At 35.0% G+C, this 17,231-nt stretch overlaps 2 protein-coding genes across 2 annotated transcripts; both read left to right on the forward strand.

Annotated features, from left to right (window-relative positions):
• Positions 1 to 11,430: 11,430 nt before the first annotated feature.
• Positions 11,431 to 12,231, forward strand: LOC120154867. Its single transcript, XM_039166513.1, has one exon. The coding sequence runs from the start codon at positions 11,431 to 11,433 to the stop codon at positions 12,229 to 12,231; it is 801 nt and encodes a 266-aa protein (XP_039022444.1).
• A 3,127-nt stretch (positions 12,232 to 15,358) lies between these two features.
• Positions 15,359 to 17,182, forward strand: LOC120154846 (microtubule-binding protein TANGLED-like). Its single transcript, XM_039166492.1, has 4 exons — positions 15,359 to 15,685; positions 15,761 to 15,903; positions 16,070 to 16,131; positions 16,248 to 17,182. The coding sequence occupies exons 1-4, from the start codon at positions 15,602 to 15,604 to the stop codon at positions 17,111 to 17,113; spliced, it is 1,155 nt and encodes a 384-aa protein (XP_039022423.1). The 5' UTR covers positions 15,359 to 15,601; the 3' UTR covers positions 17,114 to 17,182.
• Positions 17,183 to 17,231: the final 49 nt, after the last annotated feature.

Consider the following 17,231-nt stretch of genomic DNA (forward strand, 5'->3'; position numbering starts at 1 on the left):
GAGACAAAGCTGAAGTCTGAGGCTACTTTCACAATAAGTTTCCCTTTATCTCAATCTCTTTAATTTGTTTATTTAATTATTTTTCTTTTATTTAATTCTTATTTTTTATTTTAAAAACAACTTTTAAAAAATCCCCCTTTTATATTTATTACTATTAATAATTATTATTATATTATTTTTTCCTTATTTATTTATTTTATTTTAATATATCTTTTCAACTTCATCTGGAATTTTATGTTCTTTTAAAATCAAGAAAAATGTTTTATTAAATCAGAAACACCACAATCCCTGTGGATCGACCCTGCTTCTCTATACTACCTTTTTCTTTTTATTTATTAAGAAGCCATGAATTATTTTGATAGCAAAACGATGGTTATCAATTATTTTCTTTTGTTATATTTATGTGCATTAAATAAACTAAAAGATAATAATGTCCATATAATAATATGATTATTATTAAAAGATCTTTAGTCAAGTATTATTATGGGCATAGAAAATAATAATATGCTTAAGACTAACATGTTATTGATTGATGACAATGAGTTTTCATTGACATAGAGATGTAAGAATTGATACATGAATATGTTGTTGGAGAACAATGTATTAGATTGACCCACTATGAGCATATGTCTTGGATTATTATGTGACGGTTACAATATTGCTCATGGTGACAACTATATGTATGATACTTAGACCTGAGATCATTATTATCTCAACATATATTATTGTATCTTTTGATATAGTTAAACATGCTCCGTAACTGGTTGCACTATAAAGGCTGATATTGAACATATCATGATATATGTAGTAGAGTGTAAATGATCGAGATAGGATTTGTCCTTCCAACATAATAGGAAATCTATCACATGCCACTTGGTTGAGTAAGACTAGAAATGCATGACCATGCTCGAATAAGTTGATATGAGATATCAAAACTTATTCGTTTATTATAGTATACTCTAGATATCAAGAAATAATAGATGGATTATACAAGTGTGACTGTTTCAAGACTTGTGTCTATTCTAGATATAAAGGACAAAAGGATGTAATACATTAAAAGAGTTAGTCACAAACATATTATGTTGAATCATGACTTCATGTAACTAGGTAACAATGATATAATGCTAGATGTCACTCATTGTTTGTAATATTATAATGGTTCTAATTATTACTACTAACGTTACAGGAACCTACAGGGTCACATCCAATGGTTGAAAAGAACAATTTATAAATGTGTTACATATGTACAATTTTATTGTACATGGATAAAATTTATAGTTATATGATATATATATATATATATATATATATATATATATATATATATTATAATTAAATAGAATACGATTAGGATAATTATATTCCTTATTAAATTCAGATTAAAACCCTAATAGCTAGGGCATCACATATAAAAGGGACATGTTGATATAGCAGATGTTTTGCCCTATAAAATTCCAAAAATTCCTCAAAACCGTTTTGAGAAAGAAATTACTCTTAACTGCTTTTCAACCGAGTGAACTGAGCAGAGGCTGAGATGTTTTTTCATGGAGGCTAGGATTTGAATCGTTCGTGAGATTGTGAGCCATTGATGTATTGCTTCTATTCAAGGAACCCAAGGTGAAAAATTATATATCTTCCTCCCTATTTCGATTTTATCGTACATGGATTGTTAGTGAGAGATCGTTGAGTTTGTTTCCGCTGTGTCATAAGGTGAGTCGACAGTCCCAGCAGTGGTATTAGAGCCACTTATAGAATATGAATTCGAGTTAAATACTTGGTTGTGTGATATGTATGAGATGCATGTTTTGGTTTTAGTGTTTTCGATGAGTATGTGATATTTGTGCGAAATAAGAAATTGATCACAACCACGGTTAATATGTTAATCTGTTTAATAAACTTTACAATCGACGGTTAAGAGTTAATCATGTACTTGTTGCTCTAAGGGTTTATGATATTCATATGTTAATTGTTGACATCATGATTGGTGGGTACGTGATAGCATATCGTGTCCGGTAAAGGAACAATCCAATGTGAAAAACCTTCAGGATTGAAAAATCCCAAAAACACGATTATATTGATAAATATTATCACATTGTGAGGTTTTTCCATAGAAACAATGAGCGTTGTTTTTTAAAATTTCCCACCGATCGTGCCACTGTGACTGACCATTATAAGAGGCTCCGTCCTTTGACCCTATAAGAGGCCCATATCCTTTATAACTCAAGAGGCTACGCCTCTTGACCCCTTCGTAGGCAACATAGATTGAAGGCCCATATTGGTAATTATTAACAAATTCATAATGATGTATATGATATGTTTGATTTGTATGGTGTTTGACATGCGTGGTTATAACCCTTTTATTTGTAATGGTTATAAATTTTAAATACGGCCTAAGTGTCGTGCCTTTCTACACTTCTATTGTATTTCTCTTGTCATCTCACTCACTCGTATGTAAAACGGGTTTCTAAAATTGTAATCTTAGGAAGATTTAAAGGAGTAAAAGAGTGGATTGACCTTAAAGGCGAGAAGATGCTTGAGAAACAATCTTAGGGTTTAGGATTCTTGGTTCTCTTACTGTCTTGGGATGAGCCACCTTAGTTATTATTATTTTTGGGCTATAACCATTGCATCTTATGTATTGCTTATATCTATCATGTATATGATGCGATGAATGATATGTTAGCATGCTAATGTTATTATGAACATTGATGAGATCAATAAGGGCCTAATATTAAAATGTTTAGCTTAGTGGTTGGGGTTTTTTTTATGAGAAAATAACCTCAGTGACCAAAAATCCCATATAATATACGATTTTAACCAACTTTTTCCGGATTTGCCAAAATGACCAACAAAATCGCAATGCGATCGCTAATTCGCAACGCGATCTCCATTATCGCAAATTCGCGTTGCATTTTCGCAATGCGATAGTTGAAAATCGCGTTGCGATGGTCTACAGTACCATTGCGATTTTCCCAATTCGCAATGCGAATAAGTAAATCGCAACGCGAATTGGGAAAATCGCAATGCGAATAAGTAAATCGCAACGCGAATTGGGAAAATCGCAATGCGATACTTACTATCGCAATGCGATAATACAAAATCGCAACGAGATACTTACTTTCGCAACGCGATACTGACTTTCGCAACGCGATTTACATAATCGCCATTCGTATTAACGCGTATTTTTTTTCAAATTCCAAACACGTATTTTTTCTTAATAAATCGGAAAATGAACCGTCCACAGTAATCGCAACTCATAACCTCAAACCCAAAAACACAACACTCAGTCACATCTCCATCTCTCACTCTCTACGGCGAAATCCGTACCCATCTCCGAAGATTTCCGTCCCCATCGCCGGCGAAATCCCTCACAACCATTCACAGTCAAAAATCCCTCACAATCATTCAGAAATGGAAAATCAACCTACGAGAGTTAGTTTTTTTTTATTTTTATTTTGAAATTTTTGCATTATTTTAGGTTTTTCATATTGAGATTGATGATAAGTTTACTGGTAATTTCAATAATAGATTAACCATTTCACTTAGATTTCTTATTAAATTCATTCGATTGCTGCCAATACTGCTAAACTGTTTAGCCTGTGAAGTTAGTATTTGTCTTTGCTTTGTCTTTTGGTTGAAGTAATGCAGAAGAAGAATAGTTTCGAGAATGAAAATCGCAACGCGGAAATAACTATCGCAACGCGAAATAAAAATCGCAACGCGAAACCAAAATCGCATTGCGATTTTCATTTCGCGTTGCGATTTTCATTTCGCGTTGCGATTTTCATTTCGCGGTTGCGATTGTCTGGTCGCGATAGTCATTTCGCGTTGCGATTCTCATTATCTCGTTGCGATTTTCATTTCAACCAAAAGACAAAAACAGTGTTGCAAATTTTAGTTTCAAGAATAAACTACTATTTATGTTTATTGTTTTGTTTTTGGTATATCTTGACAGTGTAATTTTTGGTATATCTAACTTGGTATGTTTATTGTTTTTTTGTAGAAATTTTTTTCGACTTCATTGACATTAAGGAATAAAGTTAGCCTAGCCACTACAATTGCTTCGAAGCTTTCACCTGCACAAAGAAAATTGTTTGAAGAAACCTGCTTCGGGCCATGGCTGAGAGTACAGCATCCGGGTGGAGATGCTAGTTTGACCCATTTGTGGCTTCAGACCATGACTAGCGATCTACCCGACAGTATACAACGTGGTGAGGAAGAGATATGGTTTCATTTTCCACCGGCGTATACTTGTTTTGGGCGGAAGGAGTTCTGCTTAATCACTGGTCTACAATTCGGACACGATGATGTAGGCCGGTACACTCGTCATATCACCCGCCCATCATGGTTATCCAGGGTTTTTCCTGATGAGTCAATAGAGAAGCCGAACTTACACGTCAACGACATGAAGAAATTGTTTAATAAGAAAGATGGTTTTACTCGGATGAATGACGTCAATGTTGTCCGAGTATGCCTTCTACTACTTTTGTATGCCGGCTTTCTAGGCAGAGAGGCCAGACAACCTATTCCTCAGGAGCTAATATTATTGGTAGAGGACCTAAATGCATGGAATCTGTTTCCGTGGGGTTCGTATATATGGAAAGCTACCTGGACTAAGTTGTCGTCTGCCTTTGATGACCGCAAAAGGACAACATATATAACCATTCCAGAAGAAGAATAGTTTACTTTCGCAACACGAAACTTAAAATCGCAACGCGAAATGACTATCGCAACGCGGAAATGGCTATCGCAATGTGAAATGAAAATCGCAACGACAAAATCGCAACGCGAAATGAAATCGCAACGACAAAATCGCAACGCGAAACACAAATCACATTGCGATTTTCATTTCGCGTTGCGATTTTGTCGTTGCGATTTCATTTCGCGTTGCAATTTTGTCGTTGCGATTTTCATTTCGCATTGCGATAGCCATTTCCGCGTTGCGATAGTCATTTCGTGTTGCGAAAGTAAACTATTCTTCTTCTGCAAATTGAAACTTGAATGGATTGCATTACTTCAACCAAAAGACAAAAACAAAACCAAAAACAAATACTAACAAAAACATATTGGCAGCAACCGAATGAATTACGAGTATGAAAAATCTTAAACTTACCTCGTTGCGTAGAGTATGAACCTCATTCTGCAACGATGCTACCATCTCACGTAGAGCGGCTACCTCACCGCGTAATGTAGACACCTCAACACGCCATGCACCATCGTCTTTGCGTAAAGTACCGACCTCCTCACGCAAGGCATTGACCTCATCACGTAACTCCCCTAACTCATCCCGTTGAGGTGGAGAACAGGGAGATAAACGTCGTGGCATCTTTGCCGGTCGCCTATCTTGCGGTGATGGTGGAGAAGAGGCTCGATGATGTGACAGAATAGGTGATGGCTGTCGTTGTGGAGGTGTATAGCCGGGTCGATCAGATGATGGCTCTGGGTGGGTGATAGCTCTGGGCGAGGTGATGGCTCCCGAAGTGGAGGCTGCTCATCAACCGTTCCATCAAAAAACGCTTACTAGCTTGCCACCAATCAGTGGCAAGCTCAGCTTTCGTGGGTGTCAGCCTGTAGAGGAGTGTTGGCCTCCTAACAATATAAAAGCTCAAACAAAGTTAAATGTGTACTAGTAATAACTTGTTTATAAACATATGGTAGTATTTATGTTAACTTACATTATTTATTGTCGTATACCGTAGTAAATCTTCCCATTGCAAGGTTCGTTTCCTCTTACAGGAAATAGCCCTGGGAATATTATTTGAAGTTTTTATTGCATATGTCTTCATGGCGGGAAAGGCCTCAAATATCCAAATCTACAAACAATATAATAACAAACATTATTAATTGTTAAATAATTACTTATAATTTTGGAAACATTATATAAAAATTCTTACCTTAAAGGCCCAAATAAAGCCTGTCAAAGTGTATTTGGAACCATCGCCATGCAAACTTTTTCGATCATCCAAGGCAGACGATAACTTATTCCATGTAGCTTTCCATAAATACGAGCCCCACGGAAACAGGTTCCACGCATTTAGGTCTTCTACCAATTTGATTAGATCATTTGGAATAGGTTGTCTGGCCTCTCTGCCTAAAAAGCCGGCATGCAAAAGAATTAGAAGGCATACTCGGACAACGTCGACGTCATCCATCCGAGTAAAACCATCTTTATTATTCAAAAATCTTGTCAGGTCTTCTACGTGTAGACTCGGCCTCTCTAGCTCAGGAAAAACCCGGGATAGCCATGATGGGCGGGTAATGTGTCTAGTGTACCGACCTATATCATCGTGTCCGAAGCGTAGACCGGTGATTAAGCAAAACTCCTCCCGCCCAAAACACGTATACGCCGGTGGAAAATCAAACCATATCTCTTCATCACGACGTTGTATAGTCTCTGGTAGATCTCTAGTCATGGTTTGAAGAAACAGGTGTGTCAACATCGCATCTCCACCGGGATGTTTTACTTTCAGCCATGGCCCAAAGCATGTATCCTCAAACATTTTTCTTTGTGCAGGTGAAAGCTTCGACGCAATTGTTTTGGCCAGGCTGACTTTATTTCTCAAGGTCAATTGAGCCGAATAAAAGTTCTACAAAAACAATAAACATACTAAATTAGATATACCAAAAACTACTGTGAAGATATACCAAAACAATAATAAACATAAATAGTAGTAGTTTATTCTTCAAACTTAAATATGCAACACTGTGAAGTAATCGCAACACGAAAATGACTATCGCAACGAGATAATCGCAACGCGAAACTAAATCGCGTTGCGATTTGCATTTCGCGTTGCGATTCTGGTTGATTTAATAAGCAATCTAAGTGAAATGGTTAATCTATTATTGAAATTACCAGTAAACTTATCATCGATTTCAATATGAAAAACCTAATAATAATGCAAAAATTTCAAAAAGAAAATAATTAAAAAAACTAACCCTCGTTGGTGATTGGTTGATTTTCCATTTCTGATTGTGAGGGTGGCTCTGAGAGATTTAGATAGACGGATTTCGTCGGAGATGGGGACGGATTTCGTCGGAGATGGGTGAGAGAGTGAGAGATGGAGATGGGACTGAGTTGTGATTTTAGGTTTTAGGTTATGAGTTGCGATTACGGGATATACTGTGGACAGTTCAATGTTCCAATATATTAATATTCATGTTTGGAATTTAAAAATAAAATACTTGGCCAGGATACTAATGGCGCTTTGAAAATCGCATTGCGATTATGTAAATCGCGTTGCGAAAGTCAGTATCGCGTTGCGAAAGTAAGTATCTCATTGCGATTTTGTATTATCGCATTGCGATAGTAAGTATCGCATTGCGATTTTCCCAATTCGCGTTGCGATTTACTTATTCGCATTGCGATTTTCCCAATTCGCGTTGCGATTTACTTATTCGCATTGCGAATTGGGAAAATCGCAACGATACTGTAGACCATCGCAACGCGATTTTCAACTATCGTATTGCGAAAATACAACGCGAATTTGCGATAATGGAGATCGCGTTGCGAATTAGCGATCGCATTGCGATTTTGTTGGTCATTTTGGCAAATCCGAAAAAAGTTGGTTAAAATCGTATATTATATGGGATTTTTGGTCACTGAGGTTATTTTCTCTTTTGTTATTTTGAATGCACTATTCCCTGGTTCGATTCCTACCCACCCTATTTGCATGAATTTTTCTTCGTGCTAATTTTCCATCCAATCTGATGGTGACATGTGGAACCATTTGATTGGATGGAAAATAAAATAATTAAATTTAAAAAATTATTCATTCATATTATGACACATGTCGCAATCTTATTAGAAGATTAATTAAAAAATGGCTTAAATATAAAATAAGTGCCCAAATTATACCGATTTTCACAAATAGGTGCTTAAAGTATTTTTTGAATCATCCTGCACCTAGCGTTACAAACGTTACTACTATAGGAGCCCGGGCTATCAACAACGTTAATTTCCCCCGTTAAGTGACATATGTCACACTCTAGTAATTTCGAAATAATTTTAAAAAATTAAAATTTAAAAAATATTATATTTATAAAAAATCCTATTTTTTCTAAAATTAGAAAAACACACACCAAAATCCTTAAATTCCCCAAACCCTAACTGTAACCCTAACTCCATCATCATTTTTGACCACGACCACCGCCTCCGACACCTTCCTTGCTATATACATAGTCGTAGGACGCCATCCTTGATGTGGAATCACCGTGATTTTCACAATGGTAGCCGTTTGTTGCATTCGTCGAAGGTGATTTTTGGTACACTATCGAGATGAACATAGTCGAGATTCTGTCCTATCTCCGCCCTAGCGCCTCTCACCGCGGCCGTGGACATGGCCTCAATCGTCACTAAACACAACATTTTCTCTATTTTTTTCTCTTACACTTTAATTTTACGTATTGGTACAATACGACTTAAGTGACGGGGTAGAGAATTAGTTGAATTTCACCTTGCCTATCTTTATGTCTTGATTTTAGTATACCTTGGTTGAATTGGTAGAAAATTTCGTTGAAACCGTTCGCCTTTGTTGAATATTTTGGTATATCATGCTTGCTTGAGATCATACGATTGTTTAAGTTCAGATATTCATGATAGAAGATGGCATGAGTAGTGATTTGAGTAAACCTTTTTGTGATATTCCATGACTTTGTTAGTTGAAATGTGCTTAACTCAATGCATGTACACACCTCGGTAAGATTTGAGCCATTATGAGCATATTCTTTATATTCTTGTTCTTATTTTTGTTTGACTAAGTGTGTCGAACTAGGTGTTGATATTCTAGAACATGTACTTAAATGCATGATGAGAATATATAAGAACTTGATGCTTTAAAATGATTTGGGCACTTAAGATTCACTCATTTTTTTACCCCAAAATGCCTACCCTATTTTTTCCATTAGTTAACCATGTTTGAGTCTATTCTCATTCTTTATTTTTACCACATTTTAAAACCCTTCCTTTTTATTTATCCCTCTTTTCTACCCTTGTCAAGACAAAGGAACGAGTTGACAACACAAGAAAACAAAAAAATCATATTCGAAAAAAGAGAAAAGTTAAAAAAAAGAAAAAATTATTTGTTTGATGTTTTGTTGTTTGATGTATTTATTTTATTGCTTCATTTACTTTGCTTATCTTGTGAACTTTGATTTAATTATTTGAAAATCTCTTGTTTTTATCTTTAGCCTCAGTTTAGCCTTATTTATCACCTTTATCTAAGTCCCGTTACAACCTTTTAAAAACTCTTTGATTATTGCATCTTGTTATAATTAAGTAGTAGAGATTTGATTTTCTTACAGGCTTATGGTAATATCACATGGTTGCATTGAAATTAATGAATGATTGTGACGCCAGACAGAATAGTGATTATCCTGTAGGCTAGCTCCGACAGACGATTCACAAGAGAAAATTCGCCCAAAAACCAGAGAAAAAAGTCTCTAGGGTTTAATAAAATATTATAAAATCAAAAACCATCCAAAAAGCAGTCCACAAGCCGGACTGTTATAGCAAAAAAATCGTCTTTATTCAAATTTTGCCAAAAATAGCAAAATCCCGAAAATCACTCTAAATTGAAATTCGAAATAAAATAAGCAATCTTCCAAAAATCCGGCCTAAATCGGATTTAAATTGACTTCCTAATTAACAATCGAAATATTACCATAAATAGTAAAAAATAACTAAATCTAGTGATTAGGAGGGGAAAACGGCAGAATTTGAGGTTGAAAAAAAGGCCACATGGAGCATAGCTCCATGTGGAGAGCGTGCGCGTCGAAAAGAGCTTTCCGGATTGGGGTCTTATGCGCGATTCTGACACCTGTAGCCAAAGTTATGGCCAAAAGACTGAAACATACTCAAAACGACCCCAATGAGGAACATGTCACAATCAATTCCCGCCTTTGCGCTGATCTGCCAACTCATGGTATCTCAGCGCCATCAACGTGCAATCTGACAGCTCAGCATCATCTGTCTCGGATCCCCCTGCATCAGATTGGATTTCATATTATTTTTTAAACTTGATTCAACTTGTGCTTTCCAATTGATTGATATCTTAACTTGGATGATTGTTGTGAACTTGACTTGCATGACTTGCTTTGATATAAGATGAAGCAAAGGAAGGTAAATGGAGTTTATAACTTGTTTGATTGAAGCATGCTTGAGGACAAGCATGAGATAAGTGAGAGGGAATTTGATAAGTGTTCTAGATTGATATTATTTACTTGTTAATTTTCCCATGTTATCAATTTATTACTGCTAATTTGGTTATGTTTTACTTATTTTATGATTTGGTTCTAGTTTACTTATTTTTGTGCAAGAATATCTTTTTCAGAACTAGCAATAAGAAGGGTGCAATCTATATTTTTTAATTATCCGATCACGGTTGGAGACAAGGCATGACACTGGATATGACATAGTCTGGCGTGACAGTTTCCAAAAGGTTCAATAAACATATGTAGATTTTGGAAGTAGTCTAGTCAACACTATCTGACGAGATCCTTAGGAATCTTAGACTTAAGTTTGAATTCAAAACACTTGGGATTTATCTATTAATATTTAGGATTATTTGCATTAGAATTCCCATACTATCTTTAGGGATAAGCTATAAATATCCTCTTAGGATATAGCTTGGAGATACTTAGATTTTATTTTGTTTTTATTTTTATAAAAGTTTTATTTTCTTCATCATCTTTATTTTCTTTACTTTAAGCTTTTACTATTTTCATAAAATATGCTAAGTATGGTTTCTATCATGCTTAGCTAACTTTCTCATTTAGCCGAGAGCTTAGCGATATTAATTCCGAATGTGAAAATTGAAAACCACTTAATATATTCGGATTACATTATCAATTTTCTGTAAACTTGGATTGAAAATCAGTCTTTCCTTTAAAAATCAAAACGCTTTCATTTCAAAAAGTTGACGTTGGTTTGTATGTTGTTCTGATTTAAAGTTGGGAGGAAGAATCGGTTGGTAGCAAGTTCGATTTCTTGGGAACACACTGAGCGATGGTACGAAAAGAGAAATTGAGATTGAAATTGATTCTCATTGAGACAAATAACCCGAGTCAAGCTTTTGCAAACCTTAAATTTGTTTTACTAACGGCGATAGTTATAGTTAGTCCAATCAATAACTGAATTTGGAAGGTTGACTTAGAAAGATCGGTTTATCAAAGAAAAGCAAGTTACAAGGGTTGGGCCTTGTAGATTATAACCGGAATGAATCCTGAAATAAAATTTATTTCGATGATCCTGCTTTATTACTTCAACAGAAGAATTGGAGGGCCGCCACTCAAAGATGGTAAGTTATCATCCTAATCCTATATGAAACTCATCATTCTTTTCTTGTCACATGATATTCTGATATTATTATTATTTGTTTTATATACGATACCTAATTAATGCTAGTATATATGATTATTAGTACGTTGGCTTATATGTATGAATGCCTTTTTCACAGAAGGAAACAACTCTGGGAATTTTGGCCCGCTGTTTTTAGTTTCGACGGCCTAATGCCAATTGTTTACGGTAGGGACTATGCCGAAGGTGATGATGAATGTGTTTATGATATGTTTATGAAGAATCTGGAACGGAAGAGATTTGAATTTGTAACGTGGGTCACTAATGTTCTAATTTCTCATCAAGGTTCAATCTTTGATGGATTGAGGGTTCGATTCGACTTGAACAAGGATTCATGGCGTTACATCGATAAATGTATCGAGATCAGAATGAGAAAGAGGACCAAATGGATCGAGATTGCAATGAAGAAGAGGGTTAAAAGGCTGGAACTGGATATCCGGCCATTACTGGATTGGAATTTTAGAACATATTATCCTTTTCCAAAAGAATGTTTCCCTGGGATTGAATTCCTTAATAGTCTTCGTTTGAAATATGTGGAAGTAACCGATGAGACTATGGAGTCGATTCTGTCGAATTGTCCGATGCTCGAAAGCCTCTGTCCCGAAAACGTTGTACTGCTTAGACATCCTAAAGTTTCAGGTCCATCACTCAGGTGGAAACAGTTTCACGTATCGGAATGTCTACCTGTGCAAAGTATTCAATTGTCTGCACCAAGTCTTGTTTCATCTGAATACCATGAAAAACGATCAGTAACATTGGATATCAGGCATGCGCCCAAATTCACTGAGCTCTATTACTATAAGCTATCAAGCTCTAAAATTGCAGACATTGTTACTCAGCTATCAATCATCTTCCTCAATTACAGACTCCGAGATTGAATATTTCATCAAAGGTAAAACAGGTTGATTTCTTTCGTATGTTAATTTGAAGTTGTTTGCTAATTCGATTACTCTTCGGTACTTGAACTGTCAAGCTAAAGTAAAATCTGAAGATAGACTCACCAATTTGAGAACTTTGATAGAGGCATCACCTTACTTGTGCGAGCTTAAACTAGAGGTTAGCTTTTTTACCCTCATTGCGTGTGACTCAAGGTATCTAGTTTAATGCTCTACCGCCAATGCACACATACCGTATGGTCACAGCTACTCAAACATGAATCATCTGAGAAAAACAACATTCTTTTTTACTTGCAATGTTTATGTATGTGTGTCTAATATTAACTGTATCAATATTAATCACTCGAAGGAAGATGATTATCTCCCATATTTTGGTGTTGGTCGCGACCGTAGGTATTCCTTTTATTTTGGGGTAAATTACAAATTTGTTAACTGAACTTTACTCTATCTCCCATATTTCACTCACTGTTAAATCTTTTCAATTTCCTCACTGAACTTAATACATTGGGCTTTTTTGGTTACTCGACTGTTAAATAGTTAACGGTTTTAAAATTCGATGTTATATAGATGCAAAACGACGTCGTTTTGGTCAGATTTTATTTTTTTTAAATGACATCATTTTTAACGCCTTTAACTATTTAATAGCGGAGTGGCCAAAATAGGAGAGAAACTAAAATTCAATGATAAAAAAAACCAATGCATTAAGTTGAGTGAGGAAATTAAAAACTTTTAAAGTTAAATGAGCAAGATAGGAGAGAAAATAAAGTTCAGTGATGAAATTTGTACTTTACCATATATTTTTTTATAATGTATCTTTGTTGTTCCCCTTAATTTTCAATAGTTTTGTTTTTGTATAACGTTTTTCTCTGCCTTTTCTCTATCATTTGGTATATTTTTAATTTTTTTTACCAGTTATTTTCTTTAGTTAATTTTCTCAAGGTTGAATTTAACATCGTCTCAACTGATAAGATGATGATTATTTATTATTTTGTATAATCCTTATATGATCTCAAATGACTTTTTCCTTAGATCAATAGTTATAGAAAATACCCTAATTATATGTTTAGTTTATATTTGTGCTTATTAACATTCGTTAAAGTTTTAATTTTTTTAATAAAAGTAAGGGTTTCTATTTAGAAAAAAGTTTTCCTCTAATATTTCAATTCAAGACGTCGAGAGAAAATAACATTTTTTTTATTAATTTGAGGATAAGAATAAGACATAATATGTTCAAAGATAATTTTCAACCATTTAACATTGAATGCTCATACCTTTGACATTTCTGCTCTTCGAACTCGAAATTTCAAGGAATAACAACAATTTTCTTACCACTAAGGTCGCTCGATTCGTGTGATAACAACAATTTCTCTACTATTGAAATTATTTGATGACATGAATTAAACGATTAATTTACATTAATTGAACTTTAACTATTGTGACCAATCTTTAGTTTCCGAATATATACAAACCTTTGATTTACTTCAATTACACCATCCAAAAATCAAATCACTTGTAGGTGACATGGTTTGTTACGAAAGATCTTCCGTTTTCGATAGGTGCTTTCTATACAAAAGATCTTCCGTTTTCGTGGCACAAAAGAATAGGACTCTTTAAATTGAGACTAAAATAAAAGAAAAGAAAAATAAGGAGGAAAAAATAATTATACGAATTTTATCCAAAAACAACAAACACGCGTTTGCGCGAGCACGAGTTGAGTGGCGACGACAGTAGCACGTAGGGTGTGCAAAATTACCCGACCCGCCGACCCGGATCAAAATAAACCGGGTAATTTTATTAACAAAAATTACCCGGCCGGGTCGGATACCCGGCCCGACACTTTCCGAGTCGAGCCCAGGTCACAAAAATTGATTTTTCCGGGTACCCGGTTACCTGAGTACCCGGTTAGCTTGTTGTTTTTCAGGCTTTTCTGCACTGTTGTTTCATGAAATATTCATGCCCGCAGACTTTGAAAGTTATGCATACTACATTTGTGCTTATTGTGCTAACAATGATAACGTCCAAAAGGCTTTTAATATTAAAAAGGTAGGATGTTAAAATATTATTTAATTTATATTTTCAATTGAAATTTGGATTTACGATTTACTATTATTATATATTTAATTATTAATAATATTATATATTAAATTAAAATAAACAACTATTTTTTAGAATATTTTAAAGTAACATCGGGTATCCATGTATATATAATAATATAATATTATTTTATATATAAAAAAGGATCCCTAAATTAAAGTAAACAACTATTATATATTAAATTAAAGTAAACAACTATTATTTTAGAACATTTTAATATATGGGATTTTTTGTATATAAAATAATATTATATATTAAATTAAATAATTATTTTTTAGAATATTTAAAAAAATCGGGTATTCGGGTACCCGACATACGGGTACCCGTAAAATCTGGGTACCCAAAAATCGGGTACTCGAAACATCCAGGTCGGGATACAGGCCTGACGATACACGTTTATTTTAATATATAATTTTCTTTTATATTTTTTACTCTTATCTTTCTTTTTCTTTCATTTCAGCTCACCTGAAAGAGTCAATTATCCAACAATCAAATTTTGAGAATTTATAATGTGAGCGTAAAAGAAGGAATAAAGCATTTTTCTCACCATAACCATTAATAAGGGATGTCTCAGTTAAGATAATTTTAATATACTGCTAAGAAAGTTGTTATTGAAATATTAATATTTTTTTAACATTTTCGGTAAAGTGTTTCTTAAAACATTATTTTTTTTACCAGAAATGTTAATATTGGAAGTTACATAAAATGTTATTTTTTTCTACCGTAAATTAGGTAGTAAAATTAACATTTCCGAAAAAAATAATATTTTAAGTAATGTTTTACCGAAAATGTTAAAAAAAATTTAATATTTTCAATAACGTCTTTCCGTAGTCGTCACAACTGAACTTTCCCATTAATTAATGATCCTCTATTTCAAAATATTATTAGTCTTAAAAGAAATAGCCGTTGGCATATATACGTTTTTTGTTTTTTGTTGTTTTTTGTTTTTTTAATGACAGAGATAATTAGACCGTTGTGCACAATCAAAAATGATATACGTTACCCACCACTCCACAGAAAGTAATCTCCATCCCAAACCAAAAAAGCTTTTGACTTCTTTGAAAAATCCTTTAGATTCGAAGAGAAAACCCCAACATTTCATTGATGGGTATATAGAGAGAACAAAGTAAACGAGGAGCGTAGCTGAGGAGCGGAGGAAGGAAAAACAATTCGTTTCAGAAAAGAGTAAAGACCCACATTTTCTTTTAGTGTTCTTCGTTTATTGGCTGCTGCAAATTTCTTTTCTTTCTGGGAAATAATGGTTGCGAGAACCCCACCAAAGCAAAGGAAAATCTTGGTGGCTCCTCTTGATCCTGTCCTACTCCGGGAGACCGTAAAGAAGGTAAAGTTGGGTACTTTTGTTTTGTTTTGTTTTTCTAGGGTTTGTTTGTTTATTTGTTTTGGGGATTGTTTGAAGGTGGAGAAATGTATGGCGAGATTGCAAGAGTTGCAGTATACGGTGGCCGGAGGGACGAAGGTTATATCAGGGGTGAAACTGAGTCCTGGGAGTACCAGGGCTTATTTCAAAACTAGTCTCAGGTGCAAGCAAGAGTCTTTGAGGTACGCTCAAATTTGGGGTTTTCATTGCCATAACTCGAACTTTTGATTTTACTCAAGGGATCTAGTACTTCGTCCTACTAGATCGACTAGTTGTTGGTTGATTTTTTGTCTTTAATCTATGACAAAAAGAAAAGATTGAGGTTTTTTGCTTTGTTTTTTAATGTAGAATGAAGAATGGTACATCTCCAAGGAAGTCACCTGTTGGGAAGTTTCCAGCTGCTGCAAGAGGTATTGGAAACAAATGGGGTTTCCTTTTTACTTATGTCGAACTCGAAACGATATTGTTAGAAGAAACGATCACGAATACATTGAACGTTTGATGATATTGACTTGCTTTTATGCAGGTGAATGGAAGAGAATGTCATTGCCTGCAATGCTTGTAGGAGAAACAGTAGGGGAAATACTTCAAGCTAGTCAATTTGCAAAAGAGATTTTAGCAGCCGTTGATAACAAAGTGAAGAAGACAACGGTTGAGGATCCAAAGACTCCATTGACTGAACGTAAAAAGCAAAAGCAACAGCCTGAGAACACCGAGCTGAAAGCCAGGAGAAAGAGGGAGAAACAGAACAAATTACAGCTGATTCGAACCGAATCCGAGTCCCCGTCTCTTCGAAGGGCTTGTTCCCGAATCAACTTCAAGGTTTCTCCTCCCAAGTTCAAGGAACATGAGAAGGAAAACAATAGACTTATGGCTAATAGGGTGTCACCAAGGATTAGGCCCTGGGCTAAAAAGACTGTCTTGTTCCCAAACCCATTGTTTAGTTCAACATCTGCTTCACAGCAACAGAAGTTCTGCAAGACAAGGTCTCCGGTGATTGCAAGAAATAGACAAACTCCACATAAGTTCTTGATCAAGTCTCCTCCATCGGCTTCGAAGTTCCAAGTCAAGATCAAGAGCCCACCTGTGGTTTCGCTATCGCCCACGAGATCGACCAACACGAGCAAGAGATCACCAAAGGCGTCAGCTGCTTCCAAGCTTCGCAGATCATTTTCACCTTCCAGATTGGCTAACAGATTGGTGTCACCATTGAAGAGTAGAAAGAGCTCGGAAAAAGGCATTGTGAGATCGTTTTCACCTTCCCGATTGGCAAATAGACTGGTGTCACCATTGAGGAGCAGAAAAGGATTGCAAAAGACTGATGGACCAATGAGTGGAATGAAACAGCGTCCGGTTTTAATGCCAATGAGATTCTCAACAGGGAAAATATAAGCATCATGAAATTTCTCTTTTCTTGACATTGTTGTGAATTTACTTGTGGATGTAAAAAATTCTTTGGTTCAATTGGGCTGAGTGTTAATAAAACCAAACTTCAAGCTTTTAGTAAAAT

The sequence above is a fragment of the Hibiscus syriacus genome, unplaced genomic scaffold (genome assembly GCF_006381635.1).
Source record: "Hibiscus syriacus cultivar Baekdansim isolate YM2019G1 unplaced genomic scaffold, ASM638163v2 tig00111151_pilon, whole genome shotgun sequence".
NCBI lineage: Eukaryota > Viridiplantae > Streptophyta > Magnoliopsida > Malvales > Malvaceae > Hibiscus > Hibiscus syriacus.